A 19,987-nucleotide genomic window follows, 5' to 3' on the forward strand; every position below is an offset into this window, starting at 1 on the left:
AATTCCTCAGTATCACATAAACAGAAAAGGCTGGAAGTGGCATTGTGGCTCAAGTGGTAGAGTGTTAGCCTGTGCATAAGAAGCTCCAGGCACTGAGTTCAAGCCCCAGGGCTGGCAAGAAAAATGCATAATCATCATGCTTAGTTCCCTGTGACAAACACCAACACCTTTATTGATTTTTTTTTACTACTCTGTCTTTAAATTGTAAAACCCTTTCCTTTTTTGTCCTTTTTATATATCATCCAATATAATATATCAATGTCTATGTTTTTTAACTATCTGCCCTTTTTCCTTGTAATTGGACTTTTCTGTTTTGTTTTTTTTTTGTTTTTTTTAGGATTTTTTTCCTGGTCCTGTGGCTTGGACTCAGGGCCTGGGCACTGTCCTTGAGCCTCTGTGCTCAAGGCTAGCACTCTACCACTTGAGCCACAGCACTACTTCTGGCTTTTTCTGAGTAGTTTATTGGAGATAAGAGTCTTACAGATTTTTCTGCCTGGACTGCTTTTGAACTGTGGTTCTCAGATTTTAGCCTTCTGAGAAGCTAGGATTACAGTGTCGGCCACCAGCCCTGGGACCTTAGAATTTTTTTTTTTGTTTATTGTTTTGGGCATAGTCTTTCCATTGTGAAGGCTTTAATCAAGTTGCTGTTCAATATTTAAGAGTGAGGCAGTATAGGGAAAAGAATTGCAGCCTCCCAAATGTAGGCAGTACCAAGGTTGAGAAATCCCAGTATAAAGAATTAAAGGAAGCTGGGTATAGGTGGCTCACCCCTGTAATTCTAGCTACTCTGGAGGCTGAGATCTGAGGATCACAGCTCACAGCCAGCCCAGGCAGGAATTTCTTTTTCTTTTTTTTTTTTTTGGTCAGTCCTGGGCCTTGGACTCAGGGCCTGAGCACTGTCCCTGGCTTCTTCCCGCTCAAGGCTAGCACTCTGCCACTTGAGCCACAGCGCCGCTTCTGGCCGTTTTCTGTATATGTGGTGCTGGGGAATCGAACCTAGGGCCTCGTGTATCCGAGGCAGGCACTCTTGCCACTAGGCTATATCCCCAGCCCGCAGGCAGGAATTTCTGTGAGACTCTTTTTTTGTTTTTTTGGTTTTTTTTTGGCCAGTCCTGGGGCTTGGAATCAGGGCTTGCGCACTGTCCCTGGCTTCTTTTTGCTCAAGGCTAGCACTCTACCACTTGAACCACAGCGCCACTTCTGGCCATTTTCTATATATGTGGTGCTGGAGAATCGAACCCAGGGCTTCATGTATGTGAGGCAAGCACTCTTGCCAGTAGGCCATATTCCCAGCCCTCTGTGAGACTCTTTATCTCCATTAAACTAAGAAAGCTGGAAGTGGCTGTGGCTCAAATGGTAGAGTGAGCGCAAAGAGGCTCAAGGACAATACCCAGGCCCTGAGTTCAAGCCCTAGGACTGGCAAAAAAAAAAAAAAAGAATTAAATGAAGTGAGTATGTTAACCATATAGAAGGGTAATGAGATTGTAGGAAATAGAACTGCCCTGGTAAAGACACTAAGATGGAACTTTCTGGGGGAATGAAAGGAGGCTTGAGGGAATATTGAGAAGAGTGGTAGTAAAGGAGATTAGTGTTAATTATAGCCAGATCTGAGTGACTCAGAGGTCATTGTTGGGACTTGAACTTTTATTTTGAATGAAATGGAGAACCATTAGAAATTTTGGTTTGGGTTGTTATATGATTAGGTTTTTAAGCCAGGTTATTCAGGTTGCAATTTTGGTTTGTCAATTGTGGGACATGAACTCAGGACCTGGGAACTGTCCTTTAGATTTTGTGCTCAAGGCTAGTGCTCTACCATTTTGAGCCACAGCTCCCATTTCTGGGTTTTAGGAAGTTAAGTTTGGAGATAAGAGTCTTTGGACTTACCTGCTTGGGCTGACTTCAAACTGCAGTCCTCAGGTCTCAGCCTCCTGAGTATCTAGGATTACAGGCATGAGCCACCAACACCCAACTTTCTCAGGTTGCAATGTTGAAAATGAATATTGAAGGAGGAAGGTTGAAGTTGGGAGAACGTTTAGGAGGCAGTTGCAGTAATCCAGGTGAGAGATGATAGAGGCCAGGGGTAGTGGTGTGGGATATCTTGAAAGTAGAACAACAGGGTGTGTCAATGGATTGTTTAGAGACATGAGAGAACCCAAAGGAAACAGGAAGGTTACAAGTGCTTGAGTGGAACAAGTGGATTGATAGAGTTACTCCTAAATGAGATTGGAAAGGCTGGCACAGAAGATTTAGGCAAGGGTTATTCAAACTTCAGCTTTGGATATATTGCATTTGAGATACACGTTAGGCATCTGAGTAAATATTTGAAGTAGTTAGCTGATTATATAGTCATGGGTCACTTGATGACAGGGCTGTCTTTGGAGAATGTCTTGCTAGGTGATTTCATTGTTGATAAAACATCAGAGCGTACTTACTCAAACTTACATGGCATAGTCTACTAAACACCTACACTTTGTGGTATAGATATATGGTGTGGTCTGTTCATACACGAGGACAAACAACAAGGTTAAATCAAGAAGGGATAATGCTGAAATCAGGAGATGAGGCTGTTGCCTGTGTGAGTCAATGCGTTGACAGTAAACTTACACATGTATTTGTACTGGTGTGGTCAATGCTTCACACTCTTGCTTGAGTTTCTCACTGCTGTTTTCAAACTGCAATCCTTAGATCTCAGCCTCCTGGGTAACTAGGTTACAGACATGAGCCACTGGTACCTGACAAAACTTGCTCTTTTTAAAAAAAATGTCAATACAGAGTTGGGAATATGGCCTAGTGGTAGACTGTTTGCCTCATATATATGAAGCCCTGGGTTCAGTTCCCCATCACCATATATATAGAAAGAGCCAGAAGTGGCGCTGTGGCTCATGTGGTAGAGTGCTAGCCTTGAGCAAAAAGAAGCCAGGGACAGTGCTCAGTCCTTGAGTTCAAGGCCCAGGACTGGCAAAAAATGGCAATACAAGATTTTCAACTTGACCTACTTGCCAAGCAGATACTCTACAAATTCTGCCACACCTTCAATCACTTTTGCTTTAGTTATTTTTCATATAGGAGTCTTACTTTTCTTGCTTGGGTCAGCCTGAACTTCAGTCTTCTTACTGTATGCCTTCTACATAGCTGACTGACAGGTATACTCCAACATGCCAAGGCATTTTTTTATTGGGGCTGGCCCCAAGCAACAATCCTCCCAATTTCTGTTTCCTAAGTAGCTAGGATTGTAGGTATGAAGTACTGAGTCAGGCTTTCTTTCTTTTCTTAATAAACAAAAGAAGTACACACTAAAATAATAAAAAGTATAGCTTGTATATATATATATATGCCGGTAATGGTTGTTTATTGTCATTATCAAGTATATTATTCATAATTGTATTGCTATACTTTTTTTTCTTTGCTGGTACTAGGGTTTGAGCTCAGAGCCTTGTGCTTGGTTTGAGTCATGTTTTCAGTCAGGCATGTTTGGTTAATTGGAGATGGAGTCTCTCAGACTTTTCTGCCAAGACAGTGTCAAAACTTGATCCTCGGGATCTGAGCCTCCTGAGTAGCTAGGATTACAGGCATGAGCCATTGGCTCCCAGCATATGAGCTGTACTTCTATTTGACTGGCAACATAGTTGATTTGCTTATACCAGCATCACCACAAACATGAGAGTAATACATTACAGTATTACAGTACAATGATGATGGCTATGGCATCACTAAACAATAGGAAATTTTCAGCTTCTTTGTGACTTATAGAACCATCGTGGTTGGCCCAGACATCATTATGTGTCATATGACTGTGGTAATATGGGGAGGAGGGATGTTCAAGAGAGAAATCCAGACAGTAGGCATTGTTAGTGCATAGATGTTATTTATTTAAAATCAAAATACTGAGATCACCAAGGGGTTGAGAGTAGACAAAAGAAGAACAGGGACCAATCCCTGGACACTCCAGTGTTAAGAAGTCTAGAAAATAGTTCCCCTTACTGAAAAGAAACAGCTAATGAGGCCACGGGAAACAGGAGAGTGTAAAGTCCTGAGAGCCTACTGAGGAATGTGAGTGGAAGAGAAGGGAGTCATCAGTTGTGTCCAGTGTAGTAAGGTGAACACTAAGAATTGGCCATGGATCATGACAAGAAGGAATTTGGAGACCTTAATGCCAGCTCTTTTGGTGGAGTAGTAGGAAATTGGTTCAAGTGAATGTATAAAAGGAAAAGAATGGAAGAAGTGGAGCATCCACATTTCTTGTGATATTTGCCACAAAGAGGAATAGAGAAATGGTAATGACTAGGAGGGGGCTATGTGTTTGAGAAAGTTCTTTTTTGTCTTAAAGTGAAAGAGTAAAGGCATGTACATATATTCATGGGAATGATCTCATAGTAAGGCAGGAAAATGATTGTGGATGAAAATGTGAAGGGAAGATTAATAGCACAGTGAGCTTAAACTTGTGCTTTTTCTTCTTTTATTTTCGTACAAGTTTTAGTAGGAATATTTTGTTTTTTTTTTGAAGCAGAATGCCCCTTAGGCATTCCCATATAAGGTTAGGACTCTGTCTCCATTTTAGAGCAAAGAAACTGAGGCCTTTGGTCATATAGTGCAAGCAGTTATTTCTTTAATTTTTGTACCAGGACCAGAGTTTGAACTCAGCATCTTGCTGGGCTTGCTCTCTCATGGCTGGTGCTCTACCACTTGAACCATGCCTCTAATCTGGCTTTTTCTGGTTAATGGAGTTGGAGTCTCAGATTTTTCTGTCCAGGCTGGGTTCAAATCAGGATACTCAGATCTTAGCTTCTTAGGTGCTAGAATTACAGATGTGAGCCAATGATTTCCAGCAGGATGCTGTATTTCATATTTACTTACAAATTTTCTTCCAAGTCAGGCTTAATTTTTCAGTTACTATTCTTTCAGAACCTCTGTGACATTTGAATCATGTTTGTAAAAAAGCACTCCTTTCTAAAACCATCCAATAAATAACAGTTGAACCAAGCTTCTTTTAAATCACTAACCTCAAAATTTGAAAAAAAAATGTTGAGTACATTTAAGCCTATCTTCTATTGTATTTATATCAAATTATAGCAAAAATGGTCATGTTCAGCCTTAACTAATTATTTTTTATTTTTAATATAGTTTATTATTATTAAAGTATTATATAGAGGGGTTACCATTTCATAATCAGGTAATAAATACATTTCTTTTTTTGGATGATGTCATCCTTTCTGTTCCCCTCAAACAGTAATAAAAAACCTAAATACTTAGATGGCACACATTATGAAAACAAAAAGAGGGGCTTGCAATGTGGCTTAATGGTAGAGTGCTCCCCTAGCATGCATGAAGCTGTGGGTTCGATTTCTCAGGACCATATGAACAGATAAAACTCGAAGTGGCACTGTGGCTCAAGTGGTAGAGTGCTAGCCTTGAGAAAAAGAAGCTCCGGGACAGTGATCAGGCCTTTATTTAAAACCCCAGCACTGGCAAAAAAGAAAAAGAAAAGGACCTAGTAAATCAAATTGCACACTGTTGAGTAGCAATGGCTTTTGTTTAAAAATTTTGGTTTTAAGGATTTATTTTGATTTTTTATTAGAATACATTGGCTATACAATGGGGGAATTTCATGTTGACATTTCTTTGTGTGTGTATAATCTATTCCAGTCAATCTCCTCCACCCCCTCTATGACTCTCCCTTACCCTACTCCTCCCGGGTTTAAAGATCGTTGAGATCACAACAACTAAATTGGTATTGCATTTGCAGGATTGTTTATTTCCCTAGAGGAAATGGAGGATCTAACTAAGGTATAGTGCAGTTGGCACCTGTTTATATGATAGAAAAATGATAGGCTTACATCAGGAAGTTATAAGTAAGAATGACTCATAGCAGGTTAGTTAGACATTAGGAATTGCTGCCAGGAAGATTTCACAGAAATGAAAGCTTATTGTATTCCTCATCGTGTATAGAGTAAACTGAGGTTCTTCTTTTTCATATATTTATTCATACTATGTTTCACACTGGACGTTATTTTATTGCAGACTGAATATAAAATGCTAGCTAGGCCTTCATGGAGCTTCTAGGTCAGAATACAGTGGATAGTATCTTTTGTAAGGTCACAGGGCAGGGATCATATTTTGTGTATCAGTGTTTTATTCTTCTCAGGATGCTATAGCAAATACTATAGACTGGGTGGTTCATTGAATAACAGGACTTTATTTCCTCACTATCTAAAGGCTAGATGTCAAAGACCAGAATGTTGGCATGTTTGGTTTCTGGGGCTACATGTCAAAGGCCAGAATGTTGGCAGGCCTGCTTTCTGGAGCAAATGTCCATCTTTTTGCTGTGTTCCCCACAGGGTCTTGTCTTTGTGAGTATTTATCCCTGGTAAAAACTCTCTGTGTCCAGTTTTGAACTACACTCCAGCCCTTTTTGCCTTTTTTCTGGGAGACAGAGTCTTGCTATCTTTACCTTGGCTGGCCTTGAGCTAGTGCTCCTCCTGCTGCCATCTCTCCAGAGCTGGAATTAGGTTTATGCTACCATGCATCTTTAAAGGCCTTCTCTCCAAATATAGTCACATCCTCAGGTACTGGGGATAAAGGCTTCAGTATATAAATTTTGAAATACAGCCTGAAATAATTATCCAGTATGAAAAATGAGCTGGGGAACTTGTTAGTTTTGCCTGTGTAATGTTATTGTTTTCTTTTTAGTACTATGAAATATTCCTTCGACAGTCTCCGATGGATCCCTGCCTTGTCTTTCATGAAGGTGGACACTGGCGTGAGATGACAATCCGAACCAATAGCCAGGGACACACCATGGCTATCATAACTTTCCATCCCCAGGAATTAAGTCAGGTGAGTTTCATAGTGTGATGCAGCTTCTGTAGCAACCCTGTTGCTCTGCTGCAGTTGGTTTTTAGAAGCTTCTGGGTGGAAGGTAGGAACTATACATCCTCAGAATATTTGTTTAAGTTGGGGAGAACATTTAAGAGAGAGAAGGGGGCTGGGAATCTGGCATAGTGTTAGAGTGCTTGCCTTGTATACATGAAGCCCTGGGTTTGGTTCCTCAGTACCACCCACATATATAGAAAAAGCTGGAAGTGGTGCTGTGACTCAAGTGGTAGACTGCTAGCCTTGAGCACAAAGAAGCCAGGGACAGTGCTTAGGCCCTGAGTTCGGGCCCCAGGTCTGGAAAAAAGAATAGGGAGGAGAAGATGGTAAGAATACTATTTAGCCATATTTCTGGCATAATTAAATTACATTACCAAGCTAATTATCATATAAGGATTCCCAAGTATTCTAATTTTATTGTTGTCCCAGGCCTGGGCTTGAACTCAGGATATTGTAGTTCTGCTCAGCTTTCTGGCTGCATGCTGGAACTCTACCACCACTACCCATGCCTTCAGTTCTAAAATTTGGCTGGTTAATTAGTGATAGAATCTTGTAGGCTTTTCTGCCTGGAAGGGGGCGGGGGCGGCTTTGAACCTTGATACTCAGCTAACAACCTTATGACTAGCTAGGATTACAGGTTTATGACACTGGTGCCCGAATCCCAGGTATTTTCACAAGAACTTTCCTATAGTAATAGATAATTGACTAAATCCACATGTCAATTCCATAGAGATTAGCATGTCCAGATATTTTACTGTTGTTTGATTGCATAGTGGTGAGTATAGCAGCTTTTCAAAATATGCTGTACATTTGTTTTTTTTTTTTTTTTTTTTTTTTTTTTTAATTTTTATTTTTTTTTTATTATCAATTGAACATAAATTTTTTTTTTTTTACAAGGTGCTGTGCAAAGAGGGTGCAGTTACATAGTAGGGCATTGTGTACATTTCTTGTGATATCTTACAACCTGTTTTCCCATCCCTTGTCTAGGTCAGGTAGACCCATATGCAGTATACAATGTATCAAGCACATATACAGTGTTCACAGACTTGGTCTCTACTGTCTCTCCATCTCCCTTTGTTAACAGTCATATATCAGGGAGATCATGCCCCTTTGTTTTCTGTGTTCTAGGCTTGTCTCACTCAACATTATTTGTTCGAGTTCTGACCATTTCCCTGCAAATAACAATATTTCACCATTCCTAATCGCTATGTAGTATTCCATTGTGTATAAGTACCATATTTTTTGGATCCATTCATCTGTGGAGGGGCATCTGGGTTGTTTCCAAATTTTGGCTATTGTGAATTGTGCTGCGATAAACATGGAAGTACAAATGTCCTTTTGATATCTTGGGTTTTGCTGTTTAGGATAGATGCCTAGGAGTGGTATGGCTGGGTCATAGGGTAGGTCTATATTGAGCTTTTTGAGAAACCTCCATACTGTTCTCCAAAGTGGCTGTACTAATTTGCACTCCCACCAACAATGGAGAAGGGTTCCTCTTTCCCCACAGCCCCTCCAGCATTTGTTGTTTCCTGAGTTCAGAGTATAGGCCATTCTAACTGGGGTGAGGTGGTATCTCAGGGTTGTTTTTATTTGCATTTCCTTTACTAGCAGGGATGTTGAGCATTTCCTCATGTGTTTCTTTGCCATTTTTATATCTTCTCTTGTGAAGTCTCTCTTTAGCTCTTTTGCCCATTTCCTAATAGGTTTATTGGGCTTGGAGGGGCTTAGTTTTTTGAGTTCTCTGTAGATGACAGATATCAGGCCTTTGTCTGTTGCTGTGCTGGTAAATATCCTTTCCCATATCGTTGGCTGTCTTTCTATTTTGGTGGCTATGACCTTAGCTGTGCAGAAACTTTTTAATTTGTAGTAGTCCCATTTGTTGAGTCTTTCCCCTATTTGTTGTGCGCCTGGGACTCTATTCAGGAAGTTCCTTCCTGTGCCTATAAGTTCTAGTGTCTTTCCTACTCTGTCCTTCAGTAGTTTCAAGGATTCAGGTCTGATGTTGAGGTCCTTGATCCATTTTGAGTTGATCTTGGTGCATGGTGATAGGCTTGGGTCTACTTTGAGTTTTCTGCATATGGCTGCCCAGTTCTCCCAGCACCAGTAGTTGAAGAGGCTATGTTTATTCCATTGTATGTCTTTAGCTCCTTTGTCGAATATCAGTTGGCTGTAAGAGTGCGGTTTTATTTCTGGGTCTTCAATTCTAATCCACTGGTCTTCCGATCTGTTTTTATACCAATACCATGCTGTTTTTGTTATGATGGCCTTGTAGTAGAGCTTGAAGTCTGGTATGGTGATACCTCCTGCACTATGTTTTTTGCCTAGAATTGCTTTGGCTATTCTAGGTTTTTTGCTGTTCCATATGAACTTATGGATTGGTTTCTCTATTTCAGTGAAGAATGTGGCTGGGATTTTGATAGGTATTGCATTGAATTTGTATAACAATTTGGGCAGTATGGCCATTTTCACTATATTGATTCTGCCTACCCATGAGCATGGGAGGTCTTTCCATCTCCTTGTGTCTTCTTTGATTTCCCTTATTAGATTTTTGTAGTTTTCATTGAATAGGTCCGTCACGTCCTTGGTTAAGTTGATCCCTAGGTACTTTATTCTTTTTTTGGCTACTGTAAATGGAATCGTTTCCATAATTTCCTTTTCTGTTTGTCTATTGCTGGTGTACAGAAAAGCTGCTGACTTTTGTGGATTGATTTTGTATCCTGCTACTTTGCCAAATTGGTTTATTAGATGTAGGAGTTTGGGTACTGAGTTTTTTGGGTCCTTGAGATATAAGATCATGTCGTCTGCGAATAGGGATAACTTGATTTCTTCCTTGCCGATGTGGATCCCTTTGATATCCTCCTCTTGCCTTATTGCTATGGCTAGGGATTCCAGTACTATGTTGAACAGAAGTGGGGAGAGTGGGCATCCTTGTCTTGTTCCTGTGTTTAGGGGGAATGATTTAAGTTTCTCTCCATTTAATATGATATTAGCAGTTGGTCTGTTGTATATGGCTTTTATTGTTTTGAGGAATGTTCCATCTATTCCTGTTCTCTCCAAAGCTTTTAATAGGTATGGATGTTGTATTTTGTCAAAGGCTTTTTGGGCATCGACTGAGATAACAATGTGATTCTTGATTTTAGTTCTGTTTATGTGGTGAATTACATTGATTGATTTACGGATGTTGAACCATCCTTGTGACTGAGGGATGAAGCCTACTTGGTCATGATGTATGATATTCTTGATCACTTTCTGGATCCTGTTAGCTAATATTTTATTGAGGAGCTTTGCATCTGTGTTCATTAGTGATATTGGTCTGTAGTTCTCTTTTTTTGTTGGATCTTTGCCTGGTTTGGGGATGAGTATGATATTAGCTTCGTAGAATGAGTTCGGGATTTTTCCCTCCGTTTCTATTTCGCGGAAGAGTTTGAGGAGTATTGGAATTAGCTCCTCACTAAAGGTTTTGTAGAATTCATTGGTGAATCCATCTGGGCCTGGGCTTTTCTTAGTAGGGAGGTTCTTGATTACCTCCTGTATCTCACCGTAAGTTATTGGTTTATTTAGTTGATTTATTTCTTCTTGGTTCAGTTTGGGTAGTTTGTACTTCTCTAAGAATTGATCCATTTCTGTAAAATTATTGTTTTTTGTTGAGTAGAGGTTTTGGAAATAGCTCCTTATGATTGTTTGAATATCGTGTGTATTTGTTGTAATTTTTCCTGTGGAGTCCCTGATTTTACGTATATGAGTCTCTTCTCTTCTTTTTTTTGTGAGTCTTGCAAGGGGTCTGTCAATTTTGTTTATTTTCTCAAAGAACCAGCTTTTAGTCTTATTTATTTGTTGAATGGTCTTTCTATTTTCAATCAGATTTATCTCTTCTTTAATCTTTGTAATCTCTCCCCTCCTAGTCGTTTTAGATTCTGTCATTTCTTGTTTCTCCAGTTGTTTTAGTTTCATCGTGAGGGTATTCACCTGCTCTGCTTCCATTCTTTTAATGTGGGTACTGAGTGCAATGATCTTGCCCCTCAGTACTGCCTTAGCTGTGTCCCATAGGTTTCTTTGTGATGTGTTTTCTTTGTCATTGTGGCTTATGAATTCGTTGATTTCATCTTTAATTTGATCTGTGGCCCAAGTGTTGGATAGCAGCGTGGGGTTTAGCCTCCAAGAGTGTGTATAGGCTCTGTGGTATCCTTTGTTGTTGAGGGTTACCTTTAATCCACTGTGATCAGATATAATACATGGGATGATGTCAATTCTTTTGTATTTGCTGAGGTTCTTTGTGTGGGCTATGACGTGGTCTATTTTGGAATATGATCCATGGGCTGCTGAAAAGAAGGTGTATTGGGTCTCTGTAGGGTGGAAGGTTCTATATAGGTCTGTTAGATCCATTTGGGCAATGGTGTTATTTAGGTCCTCAGCTCCCTTACTAATCCTCTGGGTGTTGGATCTGTCTCTTGGAGAGAGAGGAGTATTAAAGTCACCCACTATGATTGTGTTTGCATCTATCTTGCTCTGTAATTCTGTGAGAATTTGCTTGACATATGTCGGGCCTCTTTTGTTCGGTGAGTATACATTTATCACCGTGATGTCTTGATTCTGGATTTTTCCTTGTATCAATATGTAGTGTCCTTCTTTGTCTTTTTGAGTGGACTTTAAAGAGAAATCCAGCTTGTCTGAGATCAGGATGGCTACACCTGCCGTTTTGGTGGGTGCATTTGCTTGGTAGATCTTGCTCCATCCTTTCATTCGAAGCCTGTTTTTGTCCCTTGCTGTAAGGTGGGTCTCTTGTAGACAACAGATGTCAACTTTTTGCTTGCGGATCCATTCTGCCAGTCTGCTCCTCTTGATCGGGGAGTTTAAGCCATTTATATTTAAAGAGATCAAGGATAAGGGTGTTTTTTCTCCTTCCATTTTCTTGTTGGGCTGTTTTTTCCTGTTGTTTTTTTTTTTTCTTCTTGTCTTTAGTGAGCTTGTGTTTCTGCTGGACTTTGGCTATTGAAGTTTCTTTCTGAATCTGTCTGTGTGTCTTTTACGATCTCTGTTGGGTGGGCTTCCCCTCTTAATATTCGCTGTAGGGCTGGTTTTTTATTCACATACTCCTTTAGCTCCTCTTTGGTGTGGAAAGATCTGGTTCTCCCTTCGAATGTGAACTCCAGTTTCGCTGGATATTTGATCCGAGGTTGTAAATTGTTATTCTGAAGTACTTGGATGGTGTTCTTCCACTCACTTCGAGCTTGGTAAGTTTGTGTGGATAAGTCGGATGTTATTCGAATCCTCTTCCCATTGAAAAAAGTTTCCTTCTTCGCTTTGGCTGAATTCAGAATTTGCTCTTTAATCTTGAGGTCTGTAGTCTTGAATATTATGTGCCTTGGGGTGGTTTTCCTGGGGTCTGGCCTGCCAGGTGTCCTATAGGCTTCGGTTACCTGGATGGGGTCCCCTGTGAGATTGGGGAAGTTTTCTGCAATAACTTTATTGAGAACATGATTAAGCCCTCTGCTCTGATATTCGGCTCCTTCTTCTATTCCAATTATACGCAGATTATATCTCTTGTCTTTGTCCATTAGTTCCTGGAGTAATCTTCCCTGAAGCTTCACCTTTTCTTGGAGTGTGGTCATTTTCTGGTTGTTGTCAGCTGCTTCATCGTCCAGGCGAGAGATTCTGGATTCCATATGGTCCACTCTTTGTGTTATGGTTTCAATTGCGGAGTTTATGGATGTCAGAGAGCTATTCATGGTTGTCATATCAGCTCTGATCGTGGAAATTTCTTCCTTTAAAGAGTTGTATTTTAAATCTATTTTTTCATGCATTTCAATTCTCAGGGTGTGGAGATTTTCTTTAAAGGCGGCTTGCATTATATCCATTTTTGCTTCCATTTCTTTAAACGAGGCTTGCATTGTATCCAGTTTTGCTTCCATTTCTTTCTTGGCTTCCTGGGTGTCCTTCCAGATTTCCGCTCTAAACTCCTGGAATTGTTTTCTGATTTCATTTCTGACGGTTTCGATCATTCCTGTTAACATGTCCTCATTTGCTTTTTTATTCTCCATCTCCTCTCCAGTCGTGCTGCTTTTTGGAGCTGGCGAGTTGGCTTGTCCTTTGATGAACTGAGTTATGTTTCTTTGTGATTTGCGCATCTGGAAGTCTGTGTAGTTCTTCCCTCCCTTCTGTGTAGGCGTGTCTGCATCAGCAGGTGCTGTCGCTGTGGCCCCGCCCACCAGTGCAGGGCACGCCTATCAGAGCGGGCGCTTTCGCCGGGGCCCCGCCCTCCTGTGCACTGTGAGTCCCCTACAACAGGCACTTAAGTGGGGTCTGCCTCCCAGAGCGAGCCCTGGGTTGTTGGGTTGTGCTTGCGCCCTCCCGCGAGTCCGTTGGGGGGGGAAGCAGTATGTGTGGGGCCCAGTGGGATCGACTGTCCGGGTGTGGCTTGGCACCCTCAGACCTCGCCTCCGCTTCGAGGAGGGGGAACGAGATCAGGCTCAGGTGACCCTGCTGGGCTGGTATTGCCCACCAGCGCCTGTGATTTTAGTTGTAAGAGTCCGCAAGGTCTAGGCGCCTCGGGTGGGGCTTGCCCTGCCGGCCGTCCCTGGCCCCTGTTGGGAAGGGGACGGGGCCGGTTCTGCCAGTTCAGGAACCTTTGGGGGCTTGGGGCTGTTCCGCCCTTCCCCTGCTAGACTGGCTTCCCAGTGCCTGCTGGGAGCTTCCCGCCTGATTTGGGGAATCTTTGTTCCCACGGGAGTGGGGAGGGGGAGGGAGGGAGATATATCGTCTTTGTCGGGCTTGGGTCTCCCGTTGGGGGAAGGGATTATGGGGGACTCACTTTTGCTGCTTTGTGTGCGTGTCCCGCACCGCCGTTGGCCCTTCAGGGGTTGGCGAAGTGTCGTGGTGGCTCCCCCGTTCCCTCTTTCTGCCGCGCTGGGTTCCCTTGTCCGAATCCGGTGTGGACCCGAACTTCTCGTCGCTGCTGGGTGTGTCTTGGTCCGCACCCTGCTTTGTGTCCGTGGGGTCTCCCGCTATATGGATTCTGCGCTCCTGGCAACCTGTCTGCCGATCGCCGGGTTTCCCTTTCCCAGCCTGACCCTGTTTGGGCCAGGGCCGGCTGGTGGGGGGAGGGTGCCCCGATTAATCTCCGGCTCCGTGTAGGTTTTCGGTTCTTCTTTTTTGCTCCTTTTTGTTTTCCTGCGTTTCTCCACTGCTTCTGGATGCTGGTTTTGCTGGGTTCTTGGTGGAGTGTTGGGTGTTGGAGTTCCCAGCTCGCTATTCAGTTGGTGCGAGTCGGGGTGCCTCCCTATTGTCTCGGCGCCATCTTTCCGAAAAAAACTATGCTGTACATTTGTAATATTTGTAATAGTAAAACATTTCTGTCATCTCAACCAACTTGATTTGGCAGAATATTGTCACTCTCATTGTTTCTTTTTGTGTGTATGCCAGTCCTGGGGTGTGAACTCAGGGCCTGGGTGTTTTCCCTGAGCTTTGTGCTCAAGGCACTCTACCACTTGAATCACAGCTCTGCTTTGGTGGTTAATTGGAGATAAGAGTCTCACAGACTTTCATTCCCCAGTTGGCTTTGAACCCCTATCCTCAGATCTCAGCCTCTTGAGTAGCTAGGATTACAGGTGTGAGCCACCAGCACTTGGCTGCCATTCTCATTTTTTCAGATAAAATAAATGGAGATATAGACACGTTCAAGATTTAAAAGGCACTTAATATTGGTGCCAGTTGCTTGCACTTGTAATATGAACCACCCAGGAAACAGAGAAGTCCCTAGAAGACTGTGGTTTGAAGCTAATGTGGGCACAAAAGTCTATGAGACTACATCTCTAATTAAGCATCAAAAGCTGGCTAGAAATGAGGCTCAAGCCTTAGTAATGCTCTAGCCATTATCGAGCAAATTGAATGAGCATGAGGCTGAGTTTAAGTTGTAGTACTGGCCACACAAAAGCCATTTAGTAGCAGAGCAAATCTAGGGACATGGTTTAAGTAGTAGAGTACCTTCCTGACAAGCAAGCACAAATCCTTGAATTCAAATTCCATCACCACCAAAAAGTGAAGCTGGAACTTGAATCTACCTTCTTTAATTCTATAGCTTCACATTTACAGTGCTGTATTTGTGTGCCAAGCTAATGCTTAAGCTTTCTGTGATGATGTAAAGATTTTTTAAAAGTTCTGAACTCAAAAAAGGAAATTACTAGCTGGGTGCCAGTAGCTCAGACCTTTAATTCTAGCTACACGGGAGGCTGAGATCTGAGGATCAAAATTCAAAGCCAGCTTGGGCAGGAAAGTCAGACAGTTATCTCCACTAAACTACCAAAATAAGCTGGAAATTGAGCAGTGGCTCAAGTGGTAGAGCACTAGCCTTGAGCCAGAAGGTCAAGGATAGTACACAGGCCTTGTGCTCAAGCTGTGGCACTTCTAGAAAAAAAAGGAAGTTGCCCTGCTAATTCTCTTCTGTGTATCCTGTTTTCTAAGGATCACATCTTGTGAGGTGATGTTTGGGTAGGTGGTTGGGCAAGCTGCAGTGAAGGGAATTGAAAGGTTACTGCCTCAGCATGATGGAACACAGGCTTGGTTTAGCTCCTTGTTTACAAGAAAAACTCACACTTTCTTCAGAGAGCTATTAGAGCTTCAAAGTAGAAAAAGTGCCAGATCTATTGTATAGGATTTGTCAAAAGCTGAAAAACTAAGCTGTGCTTCTACTGAGATGAGAAAATAGCCTATTTTTTGTTATGCAGAATGTTGCTTTATGTTAAGTGTTATTTGTAATAGAATTTAAGAAATATGTCTTCTTGGGCTGGGAATATGGCCTAGTGGCAAGAGCGCTGGCCTCGTATACATGAAGCCCTGGGTTTGATTCCCCACCACCACATACATAGAAAATGGCCAGAAGTGGCCCTGTGGCTCAAGTGGCAGAGTGCTAGCCTTGAGCAAAAAGAAGCCAGGGACAGTGCTCAGGCCCCGAGTCCAAGGCCCAGGACTGGCAAAAAACAAAACAAACAAACAAAAAGAAATATGTCTTCTTGTCTGGTGACTTCAGGGCTGATTACTGTAGAGCTTGGGGAAAAAACTGTCAGATGAATCTCTATTTGACTTGATTTTGTGGTTTGGACAGGAGGAGCTCTGTGTTCAGAAGGAGACTCTAAAGGAATTCTTCATCAAAGGCCCTGGAGCAGTTTGCGACTTGACTTCCCTTTATTTCCAGGAAAGGTAAACCTGGGGCAATCAGAGAGCAAGTAGGAGCCTATGGCTTGTAGCCTAGGTTTGTGGATTGCTTGTGAAAAGTTTCTGACAATGGAGGCTCTGAGACAACTAGACATGGCTCTTTTTATACCAGCTGTATCTTTGAAACCAGACCAGAATGTGAAAGAAAAAGTGTGCATGTACCTTCCTCTCTTGAAAAGGCAACTCGTACAGAGCCCTGAGAGCCATGGCAAGGAAGTTGTCTCTCCTAATTGACATGCTGGGACCTCCCCTTCCAGGCAACACTAGTAATAAAATGGTTTGCCATTCCAAGATGCTTTCTTCTTTTCAAGCACCATGACCCGTTGCAGTCATCAGCAGTCCCCTACCAGCTCTTATTTGGGGAACCCCACATCTTTGCAGATCTTCTAGGATTGAAGGTCTGCATTTCTCCAGATGCCTTTTTCCAGATTAACACTGCTGGTGCTGAGGTGCTCTATCAGACCATTGGGGAGCTGAGTGGAGTGAATTCTAATATGGTCCTCCTTGATATCTGCTGTGGAACTGGCAAGTAGCTACCCATGGAAGGTTCTGCATGCTGCCTAGATCTCACCTGTCATCTGCCAAGAACCTAAGACCCTCGCAGGGGTGGGAGGGAGGAGATGGTGGTAATGGTACGGGTACAGCATTGTTGGTTTTAAGCCCTAAAATACCCTGCTCTCTTTTCTCCAGGTGTGATTGGCCTTTCCCTAGCGCAGCATGCCTCCCAGGTTCTTGGGATTGAGTTGATGGAGCAGGCGGTAGAGGATGCCAGGTGGACAGCAGCCTTCAATGGTACTCAGTCTGGACAGAAATTAGGTGATGCAGTGGAGGGGGTAGAGGTGTGGTTCATAGTAGAGCTCTATCATGTATAATACCTTGAGTTCCATCTTCAGTACCATAACCAAGGAACAAACAAGCAAACGAGAAGATGCCACTGTTTTTGAACCATGGAAAGGGTTTTGTGGGAAGGAGGGACTATTATATCCATGACCAGTAGGCAGGCAGGGTTCTAAAGTGGTCAAAGTTGGAATTGATGGCCTTTCAGAAAAAAATTCTATAACTATTATTTGAGGGGATGGGGACGAATACTGGAACTTTAACTCAGGGCTGCTTCCTTTTGCTTAGATTTTTTGCTTAAGGCTTGTGCTCTACCACTTGAGCCACTTCTGGATTTTTACTGGTTAATTAGAGATAAGAGTTTCTGGCTTTAAACCTCAATCCTCAGATCTCAGCTTCTGAGCTGAGTAGCTAGGCATGAACCATCTGTGCCCCACTTCCAATAACTGTCATTGTTCTATTCAGAAGAAGAGCCCAAGGGAATGAACAAGTCTAGTTGTTAGGGAGGAAAGGGTAAAGCTTCCAACAGAATAGAAGAACCTTCTTGACATTAGGCTCATGAAGTATCACTGCCTAATACAATAGGTTTCAAACATATAATTTCAGCCTTAAAACCTTTTCTTCAAATAAAACCTTGCCAGATTACACTATAGAAAATGACTTGTCATCTCTACCCTACCTCCAGACACTCTTTGAGCACTGAATGAAACCTGATACAGCAGGAAGACTACTTGAAAACTCAAGATTCTTGTCTAAGTGTAGGTAACACATATGCCAGTATGTCTCTCAAGCTGAAAGGCATATTGAGATGTACCAGGAGATGAGTGAAGTAGGTCTAAAAGCATTTCTTTCCTGATTATTCAGAGATTTTCTCGAACCAAAAGGAAAGGCATCTGTAGGTTTCTGTATAGCTGAGGCATCCTCTTTCTGGGCTGAGTTATGTCATGTGGGCCTCTCTTCCACAGGTATCACCAATTGTGAATTTCACACTGATAGAGCAGAGAAGATTTTGCCACAGTTCTTAAAGTCAAAGGAAGATGGGCAGTCAGTTATTGCTGTGGTGAACCCAGCCCGTGCAGGCCTGCGTAAGGAGGAGTGGCTAATTGAGTATTCCTGGTGAACTTTACTTCCTTACTCCCACACCATGCTACAGGGGCCCCAGTGTGCCAGCTATGAACCAGCTTCCTAGTTAGTCCTGAGTAAGGGTTGGTTAGGAGTATCTATAATGGGGACCGTGATAGGTTAACTGTATTAATAATGGTATTTGTTTCTTTAGATTACAAGGTGGTTCAAGCCATCCGGAACTGCCAGGCTATCCACACACTAGGTTTTGTTTCTTGCAAGCCTCATGGTGAGACCACAAGGAATATCACTGAGTCAGTCTTTTGTTGTTGTTGTTATTATTTTCCAGTTGTTAAAATAATCCATGTTTTTAATTTTTTTTTCAGTCAAGGGGCTTGAACTCAGTGCCTCGTTGCTTTCCCTGAGCTCTTTTTTTGCTCAAGACTAGCGCTCTACCACTAGCTCCACTTCTGGATTTTGAGTGGTTGACTGGACAAAAGAGTCTCATGGGGATTTTTCTGTCCAGGCTGGCTTTGAACTGAGATCCTCAGATCTCAGCCTCCTGAGTAGCTAGGATTACAGGCATGAGCCATGTGTGCCTGGTATAATCCATGTTTAGTGTGTACAATTTAGAAAGTATAGTGAAGCAGAAAGAAAAAGGAAAAAAAGCAATCCTGTCCCCTTCAAGAGTTAATTGCAGGGCCAGATTTCAAGTGAGGCAGGTCAGGCATTCACTTTGGCTACTGTAAGGGTGGTTGAAAGGAGACCACCACGCAGTTCTGGCAGAAGAGAGTTTATTAGGAGAACCAAACTTCTGGCCTGCACCAGATGTAGATGTGCAGAGAGTTGTGCTGGGTGGCACTGGAAAGTAGTGCGAGCAGTGTGTAGATCAGCGTGCAGCTTGACTGATGGTACAGAGAATCATATAGGGAAAATTGAGGAGGATGTGTGGCTGCAGTGAATGCAGAAGTGACCTTACCTTTTGCTTACTCAGTCAGGTAATTGACAGTCAGGTGATTATGGTTTCAGGTAGGTGATTTCTGATAAGGTTTGTGCAGTCCTTCACAAGAGGAAGGGGGAAAGGGGCTGTTCTCCTGGGCAGACCTAATAGCTATAACACTGTAAGAGGATATGACAGATTTCAGTGATCAAGATACTTGTTTTTAAAAATGAAACTGGGGATTGAACTCAGGCCTCATGCTGCTAGGCAGACATTCTACCATTTGAGTCATCTTTCTTCAGCCTTCAAATACATTTTTAGTGCAATATTTAAAAACATCAAAATTCACCCTCCAAAATAATGATGAACAAAATACTATTTTTTTAGTTGGGTGCTGGTTGCTCATGTTTGTAATCCTAGCTACTCAAGCGAGATCTGAGGATTGAGTTCTGAAGCTAATCCTGACAGAGAAATCCAGCTAATCAGGAAAAAATCAGAAGCACACCAGGCACTGGAGCTCATGCCTATTGTCCTAACTACTCAGGAGGCCGAGAAAATCTGTAAGACTCTGATCTCCAATTAAACACCAAAACAAAACAAAACGAAAAAACAGAAGTAGAGCTGTGGCTCAAGTAATAGAATGCTAGCCTTGAGCACAAAAGCTCAGGGACTGCTCCCCACGCTCTTAGTTCAAGCCCCAGGACTGGCACAGAAAACCTGAAGTGGAAGTGTGGCTCAAGAAGTAGAGCTCCAGGCCTTGAATAGAAAAGCTAAGCAAGAGCCCAAGGCCCTAATTCAAACCCCAGTACTGGCACATCCCCCTAAATACTAAATTTTTAAAGGGGTAGGATATACATGTGAGAGAACATATGATATTTGCCTTTCTGTGTCTGCCTTATTTCACTTAATATCTTCTAGTTCCATCATTTTGTTGCAAATGATGTCATTCTTTTTTGGCAGTCGAAGTGAGTAAACTCAGGTCCTGGGCGCTGTCCCTGAGGAGCTCTTTTTTTGTTCAAGGTTAGCACTCTACCACTTTGAGACACAGGGCCACTTCAGCTTTCTGATGGT

The 19,987-nt window shown here is 42.4% G+C and overlaps 1 protein-coding gene across 1 annotated transcript in view; it reads left to right on the forward strand.

Annotated features, from left to right (window-relative positions):
* Trmt2b (tRNA methyltransferase 2 homolog B) overlaps positions 1–19,987 on the forward strand; it is a 43,653-nt gene that overhangs the window by 18,791 nt on the left and 4,875 nt on the right. Inside the window, 7 exon segments of the mRNA XM_048336107.1 lie at positions 6,688–6,834; positions 15,968–16,062; positions 16,389–16,414; positions 16,417–16,602; positions 16,768–16,869; positions 17,880–17,999; positions 18,191–18,290. Coding sequence (XP_048192064.1) covers positions 6,688–6,834; positions 15,968–16,062; positions 16,389–16,414; positions 16,417–16,602; positions 16,768–16,869; positions 17,880–17,999; positions 18,191–18,290 — 776 coding nt within the window.

The sequence above is a fragment of the Perognathus longimembris genome, chromosome 28, assembly GCF_023159225.1.
Source record: "Perognathus longimembris pacificus isolate PPM17 chromosome 28, ASM2315922v1, whole genome shotgun sequence".
Lineage (NCBI taxonomy): Eukaryota > Metazoa > Chordata > Mammalia > Rodentia > Heteromyidae > Perognathus > Perognathus longimembris.